The sequence below is a fragment of the Carcharodon carcharias genome, chromosome 3, assembly GCF_017639515.1.
Source record: "Carcharodon carcharias isolate sCarCar2 chromosome 3, sCarCar2.pri, whole genome shotgun sequence".
In the NCBI taxonomy this organism is placed as follows: Eukaryota; Metazoa; Chordata; class Chondrichthyes; order Lamniformes; family Lamnidae; genus Carcharodon; species Carcharodon carcharias.
Window position 1 is genome coordinate 214942 of NC_054469.1, and position 16128 is coordinate 231069.

General features: G+C 55.2%; 1 protein-coding gene across 1 annotated transcript in view; it reads right to left on the reverse strand.

The window, feature by feature from the left end:
* Positions 1–1340: 1340 nt before the first annotated feature.
* Positions 1341–16128, reverse strand: part of LOC121275731 (kinesin-like protein KIFC3) — a 101391-nt gene continuing 86603 nt past the window's right edge. The window contains 1 exon segment of the mRNA XM_041183321.1: positions 1341–1469. Within this exon segment, the coding sequence (XP_041039255.1) occupies positions 1341–1469 (129 nt within the window).

Below are 16128 nucleotides of genomic sequence, written 5' to 3' on the forward strand. Positions count from 1 at the left end.
CAAGCTCACTCTGGCCGGCCAAGGCGAGAAGAGCACCGAAATGCCCAGCACTGCTGGGGAAAGCCCTTTAGTCATACAGTCATGGTTACAGGACAGAAAGAGTGGCCACTCAGCCCATCATGCCTGTGCTGGCTCTCTGAAGGAGCACCTCGTGCCACTCCCCTGCCTTTTAGCCCAGCACATTCTTCCTCTTCAGCTAATGATCCAATTCCCTTCCGAAAGCCTCGATCGACCCTGTCTCCACCACACTCTCAGGCGACGCATCCCAGATCCTAACCACTGGCTGCGTGAAAACGTTTCTCCTCATGTCTCCATTGCTTCTCTTACCAATTACCTTAAATCTGTGCCGTCTGGTTCCCGATCCTCCTACCAATGGGAACAGTTCCTCCCCTATCTATTCTGTCCAGACCCCCTCATGATTTTGAGCACCTCTATCAAACCTCCCCTTAGCCTTGTCCTCTCCAAGGAGAACAGTCCCAACCTCTCCAATCATAATTGAAGTTCCCCTCCCCTGGAACCATTCTCGTCAAAATTCAACAGCGCCAACAAGCGAAACTATTTCTTCTGGTTGGGGTGGGGGTGTGGGCTGTTGGGGTGGGAAGAGTCCAGAACAAGGGGGCAGAATCTTAAAATGGGAACCAGGCTGTTCAGGGGGAGATGTCGGGAAGCACTTCCTCGCACACAGGGGAGTCGAAACCTGGAACTCTCTCCACAAAAGGCTGTGGGTGCTGGAGGGAGGTTAATGCAGGTTTTGAGTTGGGGATAGACTGTTTGTTTCGTGTAAGGTATGGAAGATGCACTTACAGGTCAGCCATGATCTGATCGAACAGGCTCGAGGGGCTGAATGGCCTCGTCCTGTTGCTATATTGTAGGTTCTCGCCCCCAGACCAAAGCCCTGGCCCTACAGCAGACCCCAACTGCCCCCCTAACCCCCCTCGGTATAATGTCACCCCCCACCCACCTCCTCCCGGCCCCTCCTGTGTAATACCCCCTCCAGCCCACCTCCGCCACTCCCTTCCCAGCTCACTCCATTTAATAATCCCTGCCCCCCAGGCACCGCCCCTGCCCCACCTCCCCCCATATAAGAAAACCCCCAACTCCTCTCACCATCCCAGAGTTGCCCCTTTCTCAATGACCCAACACAAACTGATTGATGGAGTCCAGTTTGTCCAGTGAGAGAGAGAGAGAGATCATTTTCTGCTGCTGACCATTCATAGCGATGCTCTCCTGTGGTGGAGGGCAGGGAGAGGTTTGGATATTCGACAATGGTAGGCGTCGCAGGCAGACTGTCAGAGGTTGGAGGAAGGTTGACAGGGCCTCTTGTGGGATGAGAGAAGGTTTCAAGGTGAAGGATCAGTTCCTAGAGGTAGCAGACATTGACTGGCCGGCCCCTGCTCCACTTTGCAAACTCTGTGAGCGAATTTCAGCGAACACATGGACTCTCCCAAATCCGTTAACAGCGGAGACACCTAGTCACAGGGAAGAGCAAGTTATTATCCACCCATCAAATCCCACTCTCCTCACATTCTGCACCCCTTAATATCACACCCAGTCTAATCCCACTCTCCCCCTCACTCCCCGCACCCTTTAATATCCCACCCAGTCTAATCCCACTCTCCCCCTCACTCCCCGCACCCTTTAATATCCCACCCAGTCTAATCCCACTCTCTCGCTCAATCCCCGCACCCTTTAATATCCCACCCAGTCTAATCCCACCCTCCCCACACCCTTTAATATCACACCCAGTCTAATCCCACTCTCCCCCTCACTCCCCGCACCCTTTAATATCCCACCCAGTCTAATCCCACTCTCACCTCACTCCCCGCACCCTTTAATATCCCACCCAGTCTAATCCCACTCTCCCCCTCACTCCCCACACCCTTTAATATCCCACCCAGTCTAATCCCACCCTCCCCACACCCTTTAATATCCCACCCAGTCTAATCCCACTCTCCCCCTCACTCCCCGCACCATTTAATATCCCACCCAGTCTAATCCCACTCTCCCCCTCACTCCCCGCACCCTTTAATATCCCACCCAGTCTAATCCCACTCTCTCGCTCACTCCCCGCACCCTTTAATATCCCACCCAGTCTAATCCCACCCTCCCCACATCCTTTAATATCACACCCAGTCTAATCCCACTCTCCCCCTCACTCCCCGCACCCTTTAATATCCCACCCAGTCTAATCCCACTCTCACCTCACTCCCCGCACCCTTTAATATCCCACCCAGTCTAATCCCACTCTCCCCCTCACTCCGCACACCCTTTAATATCCCACCCAGTCTAATCCCACTCTCCCCCTCACTCCCCACACCCTTTAATATCCCACCCAGTCTAATCCCACTCTCCCCCTCACTCCGCACACCCTTTAATATCCCACCCAGTCTAATCCCACTCTCCCCCTCACTCCCCGCACCCTATAATATCCCACCCAGTCTAATCCCACTCTCCCCCTCACTCCCCGCACCCTTTAATATCCCACCCAGTCTAATCCCACTCTCCCCCTCACTCCGCACACCCTTTAATATCCCACCCAGTCTAATCCCACTCTCCCCCTCACTCCCCGCACCCTTTAATATCCCACCCAGTCTAATCCCACTCTCCCCCTCACTCCCCGCACCCTTTAATATCCCACCCAGTCTAATCCCACTCTCCCCCTCACTCCCCGCACCCTTTAATATCCCACCCAGTCTAATCCCACCCTCCCCCCACCCTTTAATATCCCACCCAGTCTAATCCCACTCTCCCCCTCACTCCCCACACCCTTTAATATCCCACCCAGTCTAATCCCACTCTCCCCCTCACACCCCACACCCTTTAATATCCCACCCAGTCTAATCCCACTCTCCCCCTCACTCCCCGTAGCCTTTAATATCCCACCCAGTCTAATCCCACTCTCCCCCTCACTCCCCGTAGCCTTTAATATCCCACCCAGTCTAATCCCACTCTACCCCTCACTCTCCGCACCCTTTAATATCCCACCCAGTCTAATCCCACTCTACCCCTCACTCTCCGCACCCTTTAATATCCCACCCAGTCTAATCCCACTCTCCCCCTCACTCCCCACACCCTATAATATCCCACCCAGTCTAATCCCACTCTCCCCCTCACTCCCCACACCCTATAATATCCCACCCAGTCTAATCCCACTCTCCCCTTCACTCCCCACACCCTTTAATATCCCACCCAGTCTAATCCCACTCTCCCCCTCACTCCCCACACCCTTTAATATCCCACCCAGTCTAATCCCACTCCCCCTCTCACTCCCCACACCCTTTAATATCCCACCCAGTCTAATCCCACTCTCCCCCTCACTCCCCGCACCCTTTAATATCCCACCCAGTCTAATCCCACTCCCCCTCTCACTCCCCGCACCCTTTAATATCCCACCCAGTCTAATCCCACTCTCCCCCTCACTCCCCGCAACCTTTAATATCCCACCCAGTCTAATCCCACTCTCCCCCTCACTCCCTGCACCCTTTAATATCCCACCCAGTCTAATCCCACTCTCCCCCTCACTCCCCGCACCCTTTAATATCCCACCCAGTCTAATCCCACTCTCCCCCTCACTCCCCGCACCCTTTAATATCCCACCCAGTCTAATCCCACTCTCCCCCTCACTCCCCACACCCTTTAATATCCCACCCAGTCTAATCCCACTTTCCCCCTCATTCCCCGCACCCTTTAATATCCCACCCAGTCTAATCCCACTCTCCCCCTCACTCCCCACACCCTTTAATATCCCACCCAGTCTAATCCCACTTTCCCCCTCATTCCCCGCACCCTTTAATATCCCACCCAGTCTAATCCCACTCTCCCCCTCACACCCCGCACCCTTTAATATCCCACCCAGTCTAATCCCACCCTCCCCCTCACTCCCCACACCCTTTAATATCCCACCCAGTCTAATACCACTCTCCCCCTCACTCCCTGCACCCTTTAATATCCCACCCAGTCTAATCCCACTCTCCCCCTCGCTCCCCACACCCTTTAATATCCCACCCAGTCTAATCCCACTCTCCCCCTCACTCCCCGCACCCTTTAATATCCCACCCAGTCTAATCCCACTCTCCCCCTCACTCCCCGCACCCTTTAATATCCCACCCAGTCTAATCCCACTCTCCCCCTCACACCCCACACCCTTTAATATCCCACCCAGTCTAATCCCATTCTCCCCCTCACTCCCCGCACCCTGTAATATCCCACCCAGTCTAATCCCACTCTCCCCCTCACTCCCCGCACCCTTTAATATCCCACCCAGTCTAATCCCACTCTCCCCCTCACTCCCCGCACCCTTTAATATCCCACCCAGTCTAATCCCACTATACCTCTCACTCCCCGCACCCTTTAATATCCCACCCAGTCTAATCCCACTCTCCCCCTCACTCCCCGCACCCTTTAATATCCCACCCAGTCTAATCCCACTCTCCCCCTCACTCCCCGCACCCTTTAATATCCCACCCAGTCTAATCCCACTCTCCCCCTCACTCCCCGCACCCTTTAATATCCCACCCAGTCTAATCCCACCCTCCCCCCACCCTTTAATATCCCACCCAGTCTAATCCCATTCTCCCCCTCACTCCCCGCACCCTTTAATATCCCACCCAGTCTAATCCCACTCTCCCCCTCATTCCCCACACCCTTTAATAACTCACCCAGTCTAATCCCATTCTCCCCCTCACTCCCCCGACCCTTTAATATCCTACACAGTCTGATCCCACTCTCCCCTCACTCCCCGCACCCTTTAATATCCCACCCAGTCTAATCCCATTCTCCCCCTCACTCCCCGCACCCTTTAATATCCCACCCAGTCTAATCCCACTCTCCGCCTCACTCCCCACACCCTTTAATATCCACCCAGTCTAATCCCACTCTCCCCTCACTCCCCGCACCCTTTAATATCCCACCCAGTCTAATCCCACTCTCCCCCTCACTCCCCACACCCTTTAATATCCCACCCAGTCTAATCCCACTTTCCCCCTCATTCCCCGCACCCTTTAATATCCCACCCAGTCTAATCCCACTCTCCCCCTCACACCCCGCACCCTTTAATATCCCACCCAGTCTAATCCCACCCTCCCCCTCACTCCCCACACCCTTTAATATCCCACCCAGTCTAATACCACTCTCCCCCTCACTCCCCGCACCCTTTAATATCCCACCCAGTCTAATCCCACTCTCCCCCTCGCTCCCCACACCCTTTAATATCCCACCCAGTCTAATCCCACTCTCCCCCTCACTCCCCGCACCCTTTAATATCCCACCCAGTCTAAAACCACTCTCCCCCTCACTCCCCGCACCCTTTAATATCCCACCCAGTCTAATCCCACTCTCCCCTCACTCCCCGCACCCTTTAATATCCCACCCAGTCTAATCCCACTCTCCCCCTCACACCCCACACCCTTTAATATCCCACCCAGTCTAATCCCATTCTCCCCCTCACTCCCCGCACCCTGTAATATCCCACCCAGTCTAATCCCACTCTCCCCCTCACTCCCCGCACCCTTTAATATCCCACCCAGTCTAATCCCACTCTCCCCCTCACTCCCCGCACCCTTTAATATCCCACCCAGTCTAATCCCACTATACCTCTCACTCCCCGCACCCTTTAATATCCCACCCAGTCTAATCCCACTCTCCCCCTCACTCCCCGCACCCTTTAATATCCCACCCAGTCTAATCCCACTCTCCCCCTCACTCCCCGCACCCTTTAATATCCCACCCAGTCTAATCCCACTCTCCCCCTCACTCCCCGCACCCTTTAATATCCCACCCAGTCTAATCCCACCCTCCCCCCACCCTTTAATATCCCACCCAGTCTAATCCCATTCTCCCCCTCACTCCCCGCACCCTTTAATATCCCACCCAGTCTAATCCCACTCTCCCCCTCATTCCCCACACCCTTTAATAACTCACCCAGTCTAATCCCATTCTCCCCCTCACTCCCCCGACCCTTTAATATCCTACACAGTCTGATCCCACTCTCCCCTCACTCCCCGCACCCTTTAATATCCCACCCAGTCTAATCCCATTCTCCCCCTCACTCCCCGCACCCTTTAATATCCCACCCAGTCTAATCCCACTCTCCGCCTCACTCCCCACACCCTTTAATATCCACCCAGTCTAATCCCACTCTCCCCTCACTCCCCGCACCCTTTAATATCCCACCCAGTCTAATCCCACTCTCCCCCTCACTCCCCGCACCCTTTAATATCCCACCCAGTCTAATCCCACCCTCCCCACACCCTTTAATATCCCACCCAGTCTAATCCCACCCTCCCCCTCACTCCCCGCACCCTTTAATATCCCACCCAGTCTAATCCCACTCTCCCCCTCACTCCACACACCCTTTAATATCCCACCCAGTCTAATCCCACTCTCCCCTCACTCCCCGCACCCTTTAATATCCCACCCAGTCTAATCCCACTCTCCCCTCACTCCCCACACCCTTTAATATCCCACCCAGTCTAATCCCACTCTCCCCCTCACTCCCCGCACCCTTTAATAACCCACCCAGTCTAATCCCACTCTCCCCCTCACTCCCCACACCCTTTAATATCCCACCCAGTCTAATCCCACCCTCCCCCTCACTCCCCGCACCCTTTAATATCCCACCCAGTCTAATCCCACTCTCCCCCTCACTCCCCGCACCCTTTAATATCCCACCCAGTCTAATCCCACTCTCCCCCTCACTCCCCACACCCTTTAATATCCCACCCAGTCTAATCCCACTCTCCCCCTCACTCCCCGCACCCTTTAATATCCCACCCAGTCTAATCCCACTCTCCCCCTCACTCCCCGCACCCTTTAATATCCCACCCAGTCTAATCCCACTCTCCCCCTCACTCCCCGCACTCTTTAATATCCCACCCAGTCTAATCCCACTCTCCCCCTCACTCCCCGCACCCTTTAATATCCCACCCAGTCTAATCCCACTCTCCCCCTCACTCCCCGCACCCTTTAATATCCCACCCAGTCTAATCCCACTCTCCCCCTCACTCCCCACACCCTTTAATATCCCACCCAGTCTAATCCCACTCTCCCCCTCACACCCCAGACCCTTTAATATCCCACCCAGTCTAATCCCACTCTCCCCCTCACTCCCCACACCCTTTAATATCCCACCCAGTCTAATCCCACTCTCCCCCTCACTCCCCACACCCTTTAATATCCCACCCAGTCTAATCCCACTCTCCCCCTCACTCCCCGCACCCTTTAATATCCCACCCAGTCTAATCCCACTCTCCCCCTCACTCCTCGCACCCTTTAATATCCCACCCAGTCTAATCCCACTCTCCCCTTCACTCCCCGCACCCTTTAATATCCCACCCAGTCTAATCCCACTCTCCCCCTCACTCCCCACACCCTTTAATATCCCACCCAGTCTAATCCCACTCTCCCCCTCACTCCACGCACCCTTTAATATCCCACCCAGTCTAATCCCACTCTCCCCCTCACTCCCTGCACCCTTTAATATCCCACCCAGTCTAATCCCACTCTCCCCCTCACTCCCTGCACCCTTTAATATCCCACCCAGTCTAATCCCACTCTCCCCCTCACTCCCCACACCCTTTAATATCCCACCCAGTCTAATCCCACCCTCCCCCTCACTCCCCGCACCCTTTAATATCCCACCCAGTCTAATCCCACTCTCCCACTCACTCCCCGCACCCTTTAATATCCCACCCAGTCTAATCCCACTCACCCCTCACTCCCCGCACCCTTTAATATCCCACCCAGTCTAATCCCACTCTCCCCCTCACTCCCCGCACCCTTTAATATCCCACCCAGTCTAATCCCACTCTCCCCCTCACTCCCCACACCCTTTAATATCCCACCCAGTCTAATCCCACCCTCCCCCCACCCTTTAATAACTCACCCAGTCTAATCCCACTCTCCCCCTCACTCCCTGCACCCTTTAATATCCCACCCAGTCTAATCCCACCCTCCCCCCCTCACTCCTCGCACCCTTTAATATCCCAACCAGTCTAATCCCACTCTCCCCCTCACTCCCTGCACCCTTTAATATCCCACCCAGTCTAATCCCACTATCCCCCTCACTCCCCACACCCTTTAATATCCCACCCAGTCTAATCCCACCCTCCCCCCCTCACTCCTCGCACCCTTTAATATCCCAACCAGTCTAATCCCACTCTCCCCCTCACTCCCTGCACCCTTTAATATCCCACCCAGTCTAATCCCACTATCCCCCTCACTCCCCACACCCTTTAATATCCCACCCAGTCTAATCCCACTCTCCCCCTCACTCCCCGCACCCTTTAATATCCCACCCAGTCTAATCCCACTCTCCCCCTCACTCCCCACACCCTTTAATATCCCACCCAGTCTAATCCCACTCTCCCCCTCACTCCCTGCACCCTTTAATATCCCACCCAGTCTAATCCCACTCTCCCCCTCACTCCCTGCACCCTTTAATATCCCACCCAGTCTAATCCCACTCTCCCCCTCACTCCCCGCACCCTTTAATATCCCACCCAGTCTAATCCCACTCTCCCCCTCACTCCCCGCACCCTTTAATATCCCACCCAGTCTAATCCCACTCTCCCCCTCACTCCCCGCACCCTTTAATATCCCACCCAGTCTAATCCCACTCTCCCCCTCACTCCCCGCACCCTTTAATATCCCACCCAGTCTAATCCCACTCTCCCCCTCACTCCCCGCACCCTTTAATATCCCACCCAGTCTAATCCCATTCTACCCCTCACTCCCCGCACCCTTTAATATCCCACCCAGTCTAATCCCACTCTCCCCCTCACCCCACACCCTTTAATATCCCACCCAGTCTAATCCCACTCTCCCCCTCACTCCCCACACCCTTTAATATCCCACCCAGTCTAATCCCACCCTCCCCCTCACTCCCCGCACCCTTTAATATCCCACCCAGTCTAATCCCACTCTCCCCCTCACTCCCCGCACCCTTTAATATCCCACCCAGTCTAATCCCACTCTCCCCCTCACTCCCCACACCCTTTAATATCCCACCCAGTCTAATCCCACTCTCCCCCTCACTCCCCGCACCCTTTAATATCCCACCCAGTCTAATCCCACTCTCCCCCTCACTCCCCGCACCCTTTAATATCCCACCCAGTCTAATCCCACTCTCCCCCTCACTCCCCACACCCTTTAATATCCCACCCAGTCTAATCCCACTCTCCCCCTCACACCCCACACCCTTTAATATCCCACCCAGTCTAATCCCACTCTCCCCCTCACTCCCCACACCCTTTAATATCCCACCCAGTCTAATCCCACTCTCCCCCTCACTCCCCACACCCTTTAATATCCCACCCAGTCTAATCCCACTCTCCCCCTCACTCCCCGCACCCTTTAATATCCCACCCAGTCTAATCCCACTCTCCCCCTCACTCCTCGCACCCTTTAATATCCCACCCAGTCTAATCCCACTCTCCCCTTCACTCCCCGCACCCTTTAATATCCCACCCAGTCTAATCCCACTCTCCCCCTCACTCCCCACACCCTTTAATATCCCACCCAGTCTAATCCCACTCTCCCCCTCACTCCACGCACCCTTTAATATCCCACCCAGTCTAATCCCACTCTCCCCCTCACTCCCTGCACCCTTTAATATCCCACCCAGTCTAATCCCACTCTCCCCCTCACTCCCTGCACCCTTTAATATCCCACCCAGTCTAATCCCACTCTCCCCCTCACTCCCCACACCCTTTAATATCCCACCCAGTCTAATCCCACCCTCCCCCTCACTCCCCGCACCCTTTAATATCCCACCCAGTCTAATCCCACTCTCCCACTCACTCCCCGCACCCTTTAATATCCCACCCAGTCTAATCCCACTCACCCCTCACTCCCCGCACCCTTTAATATCCCACCCAGTCTAATCCCACTCTCCCCCTCACTCCCCGCACCCTTTAATATCCCACCCAGTCTAATCCCACTCTCCCCCTCACTCCCCACACCCTTTAATATCCCACCCAGTCTAATCCCACCCTCCCCCCACCCTTTAATAACTCACCCAGTCTAATCCCACTCTCCCCCTCACTCCCTGCACCCTTTAATATCCCACCCAGTCTAATCCCACCCTCCCCCCCTCACTCCTCGCACCCTTTAATATCCCAACCAGTCTAATCCCACTCTCCCCCTCACTCCCTGCACCCTTTAATATCCCACCCAGTCTAATCCCACTATCCCCCTCACTCCCCACACCCTTTAATATCCCACCCAGTCTAATCCCACTCTCCCCCTCACTCCCCGCACCCTTTAATATCCCACCCAGTCTAATCCCACTCTCCCCCTCACTCCCTGCACCCTTTAATATCCCACCCAGTCTAATCCCACTCTCCCCCTCACTCCCTGCACCCTTTAATATCCCACCCAGTCTAATCCCACTCTCCCCCTCACTCCCCGCACCCTTTAATATCCCACCCAGTCTAATCCCACTCTCCCCCTCACTCCCCGCACCCTTTAATATCCCACCCAGTCTAATCCCACTCTCCCCCTCACTCCCCGCACCCTTTAATATCCCACCCAGTCTAATCCCACTCTCCCCCTCACTCCCCGCACCCTTTAATATCCCACCCAGTCTAATCCCACTCTCCCCCTCACTCCCCGCACCCTTTAATATCCCACCCAGTCTAATCCCATTCTACCCCTCACTCCCCGCACCCTTTAATATCCCACCCAGTCTAATCCCACTCTCCCCCTCACCCCACACCCTTTAATATCCCACCCAGTCTAATCCCACTCTCCCCCTCACTCCCCGCACCCTTTAATATCCCACCCAGTCTAATCCCATTCTACCCCTCACTCCCCGCACCCTTTAATATCCCACCCAGTCTAATCCCACTCTCCCCCTCACCCCACACCCTTTAATATCCCACCCAGTCTAATCCCACTCTCCCCCTCACTCCCCCGACCCTTTAATATCCCACCCAGTCTAATCCCATTCTACCCCTCACTCCCCCGACCCTTTAATATCCCACCCAGTCTAATCCCACTCTCCCCCTCACTCCCCCGACCCTTTAATATCCTACACAGTCTGATCCCACTCTCCCCCTCACTCCCCACACCCTTTAATATCCCACCCAGTCTAATCCCACCCTCCCCCTCACTCCCCCGACACTTTAATATCCTACACAGTCTGATCCCACTCTCCCCCTCACTCCCCGCACCCTTTAATATCCCACCCAGTCTAATCCCACCCTCCCCCTCACTCCCCCGACACTTTAATATCCTACACAGTCTGATCCCACTCTCCCCCTCACTCCCCGCACCCTTTAATATCCCACCCAGTCTAATCCCACCCTCCCCCTCACTCCCCACACCCTTTAATATCCCACCCAGTCTAATCCCACTCTCCCACTCACTCCCCGCACCCTTTAATATCCCACCCAGTCTAATCCCACTTTCCCCCTCACTCCCCGCACCCTTTAATATCCCACCCAGTCTAATCCCACTCTCCCCCACACTCCCCACACCCTTTAATATCCCACCCAGTCTAATCCCACTCTCCCCCTCACTCCCCGCACCCTTTAATATCCCACCCAGTCTAATCCCACTCTCCCCCTCACTCCCCGCACCCTTTAATATCCCACCCAGTCTAATCCCACTCTCCCCCTCACTCCCCACACCCTTTAATATCCCACCCAGTCTAATCTCACTCTCCCCCTCACTCCCCGCACCCTTTAATATCCCACCCAGTCTAATCCCACTCTCCCCCTCACTCCCCGCACCCTTTAATATCCCACCCTGTCTAATCCCACTCTCCCCCTCACTCCCCGCACCCTTTAATATCCCACCCAGTCTAATCCCACCCTCCCCCTCACTCCCCGCACCCTTTAATATCCCACCCAGTCTAATCCCACTCTCCCCCTCACTCCCTGCACCCTTTAATATCCCACCCAGTGTAATCCCACTCTCCCCCTCACTCCCTGCACCCTTTAATATCCCACCCAGTCTAATCCCACTCTCCCCCTCATTCCCGCACACTTTAATATCCCACCCAGTCTAATCCCACCCTCCCCACACCCTTTAATATCCCACCCAGTCTAATCCCACTCTCCCCCTTAACTCCCCGCACCCTTTAATATCCCACCCAGTCTAATCCCACTCTCCCCCTCACTCCCCGCACCCTTTAATATCCCACCCAGTCTAATCCCACCCTCCCCCCACCCTTTAATAACTCACCCAGTCTAATCCCATTCTCCCCCTCACTCCCCCGACCCTTTAATATCCCACCCAGTCTAATCCCATTCTCCCCCTCACTCCCCCGACCCTTTAATATCCCACCCAGTCTAATCCCACCCTCCCCCTCACTCCCCGCACCCTTTAATATCCCCCCCAGTCTAATCCCACCCTCCCCCTCACTCCCTGCACCCTTTAATATCCCACCCAGTCTAATCCCACTCTCCCCCTCACTCCCCGCACCCTTTAATATCCCACCCAGTCTAATCCCACTCTCCCCCTCACTCCCCACACCCTTTAATATCCCACCCAGTCTAATCCCACTCTCCTCCTCACTCCCCGCACCCTTTAATATCCCACCCAGTCTAATCCCACCCTCCCCCTCACTCCCCGCACCCTTTAATATCCCACCCAGTCTAATCCCACCCTCCCCCTCACTCCCTGCACCCTTTAATATCCCACCCAGTCTAATCCCACTCTCCCCCTCATTCCCCACACCCTTTAATAACTCACCCAGTCTGATCCCACTCTCCCCCTCATTCCCCGCACCCTTTAATATCCCACCCAGTCTAATCCCACTCTCCCCCTCACTCCCCACACCCTTTAATATCCCACCCAGTCTAATCCCACTCTCCCCGTCACTCCCCTCATCCTTTAATATCCCACCCAGTCTAATCCCACTCTCCCCCTCACTCTCCGCACCCTTTAATATCCCACCCAGTCTAATCCCACTCTCCCCCTCACTCCCCACATTGTTTAATATCCCACCCAGTCTAATCCCACCCTCCCCCTCACTCCCTGTACCTTTAATATCCCACCCAGTCTAATCCCACTCTCCCCCTCACTCCCCACACCCTTTAATATCCCACCCTGTCTAATCCCACTCTCCCCCTCACTCCCTGCACCCTTTAATATCCCACCCAGTCTAATCCCACGCTCCCCCTCACTCCCCGCACCCTTTAATATCCCACCCAGTCTAATCCCACTCTCCCCCTCACTCCCCGCACCCTTTAATATCCCACCCAGTCTAATCCCACTCTCCCCCTCACTCCCCGCACCCTTTAATATCCCACCCAGTCTAATCCCACTCTCCCCCTCACTCCCCGCACACTTTAATATCCCACCCAGTCTAATCCCACTCTCCCCCTCACTCCCTGCACCCTTTAATATCCCACCCAGTCTAATCCCACTCTCCCCCTCACTCCCCACACCCTTTAATATCCCACCCAGTCTAATCCCACTCTCCCCCTCACTCCCCGCACCCTTTAATATCCCACCCAGTCTAATCCCACTCTCCCCCTCACTCCCTGCACCCTTTAATATCCCACCCAGTCTAATCCCACCCTCCCCCTCACTCCCTGCACCCTTTAATATCCCACCCAGTCTAATCCCACTCTCCCCCTCACTCCCCGCACCCTTTAATATCCCACCCAGTCTAATCCCACTCTCCCCCTCACTCCACACACCCTTTAATATCCCACCCAGTCTAATCCCACTCTCCCCGTCACTCCCCACACCCTTTAATATCCCACCCAGTCTAATCCCACTCTCCCCCTCACTCCCCGCACCCTTTAATATCCCACCCAGTCTAATCCCACTCTCCCCCTCACTCCCCGCACCCTTTAATATCCCACCCAGTCTAATCCCACTCTCCCCCTCACTCCCCACACCCTTTAATATCCCACCCAGTCTAATCCCACCCTCCCCCTCACTCCCCGCACCCTTTAATATCCCACCCAGTCTAATCCCACTCACCCCTCACTCCCCGCACCCTTTAATATCCCACCCAGTCTAATCCCACTCTCCCCCTCACTCCCCACACCCTTTAATATCCCACCCAGTCTAATCCCTCTCTCCCCCTCACTCCCTGCACCCTTTAATATCCCACCCAGTCTAATCCCACTCACCCCCTCACTCCCCACACCCTTTAATATCCCACCCAGTCTAATCCCACTCTCCCCCTCACTCCTCGCACCCTTTAATATCCCACCCAGTCTAATCCCACTCTCCCCCTCACTCCCCACACCCTTTAATATCCCACCCAGTCTAATCCCACTCACCCCCTCGCTCCCCGCACCCTTTAATATCCCACCCAGTCTAATCCCACTCTCCCCCTCACTCCCCGCACCCTTTAATATCCCACCCAGTCTAATCCCACTCTCCCCCTCACTCCCCACACCCTTTAATATCCCACCCAGTCTAATCCCACTCTCCCCCTCACTCCCCGCACCCTTTAATATCCCACCCAGTCTAATCCCTCTCTCCCCCTCACTCCCCGCACCCTTTAATATCCCACCCAGTCTAATCCCACTCACCCCTCACTCCCCGCACCCTTTAATATCCCACCCAGTCTAATCCCACTCTCCCCGTCACTCCCCTCATCCTTTAATATCCCACCCAGTCTAATCCCACTCTCCCCCTCACTCCCCGCACCCTTTAATATCGCACCCAGTCTAATCCCACTCTCCCCCTCACTCCCCACACCCTTTAATATCCCACCCAGTCTAATCCCATTCTCCCCCTCACTCCCCACACCCTTTAATAACCCACCCAGTCTAATCCCACTCTCCCCCTCACTCCCCGCACCCTTTAATATCCCACCCAGTCTAATCCCACTCTCCCCCTCACTCCCCGCACCCTTTAATATCCCACCCAGTCTAATCCCACTCTCCCCCTCACTCCCCGCACCCTTTAATATCCCACCCAGTCTAATCCCACCCTCCCCCCACCCTTTAATAACTCACCCAGTCTAATCCCATTCTCCCCCTCACTCCCCCGACCCTTTAATATCCCACCCAGTCTAATCCCACTCTCCCCCTCACTCCCCACACCCTTTAATATCCCACCCAGTCTAATCCCACTCTCCCCCTCACTCCCCACACCCTTTAATATCCCACCCAGTCTAATCCCACTCTCCCCCTCACTCCCCACACCCTTTAATATCCCACTCAGTCTAATCCCATTCTACCCCCCACTCCCCGCACCCTTTAATATCCCACCCAGTCTAATCCCACTCTCCCCCTCACTCCCCACACCCTTTAATATCCCACTCAGTCTAATCCCACTCTCCCCCTCACCCCACACCCTTTAATATCCCACCCAGTCTAATCCCACTCTTCCCCTCACTCCCCACACCCTTTAATATCCCACTCAGTCTAATCCCACTCTCCCCCTCACCCCACACCCTTTAATATCCCACCCAGTCTAATCCCACTCTCCCCCTCACTCCCCGCACCCTTTAATATCCCACCCAGTCTAATCCCACTCTCCCCCTCACCCCACACCCTTTAATATCCCACCCAGTCTAATCCCACTCTACCCCTCACTCCCCGCACCCTTTAATATCCCACCCAGTCTAATCCCACTCTCCCCCTCACTCCCCGCACCCTTTAATATCCCACCCAGTCTAATCCCACTCTCCCACTCACTCCCCGCACGCTTTAATATCCCACCCAGTCTAATCCCACTCACCCCTCACTCCCCGCACCCTTTAATATCCAACCCAGTCTAATCCCACTCTCCCCCTCACTCCCCGCACCCTTTAATATCCCACCCAGTCTAATCCCACTCTCCCCCTCACTCCCCGCACCCTTTAATATCCCACCCAGTCTAATCCCACTCTCCCCCTCACTCCCCGCACCCTTTAATATCCCACCCAGTCTAATCCCACTCTCCCCCTCACTCCCCGCACCCTTTAATATCCCACCCAGTCTAATCCCACCCTCCCCCCACCCTTTAATATCCCACCCAGTCTAATCCCATTCTCCCCCTCACTCCCCGCACCCTTTAATATCCCACCCAGTCTAATCCCACTCTCCCCCTCATTCCCCACACCCTTTAATAACTCACCCAGTCTAATCCCATTCTCCCCCTCACTCCCCCGACCCTTTAATATCCTACACAGTCTGATCCCACTCTCCCCTCACTCCCCGCACCCTTTAATAT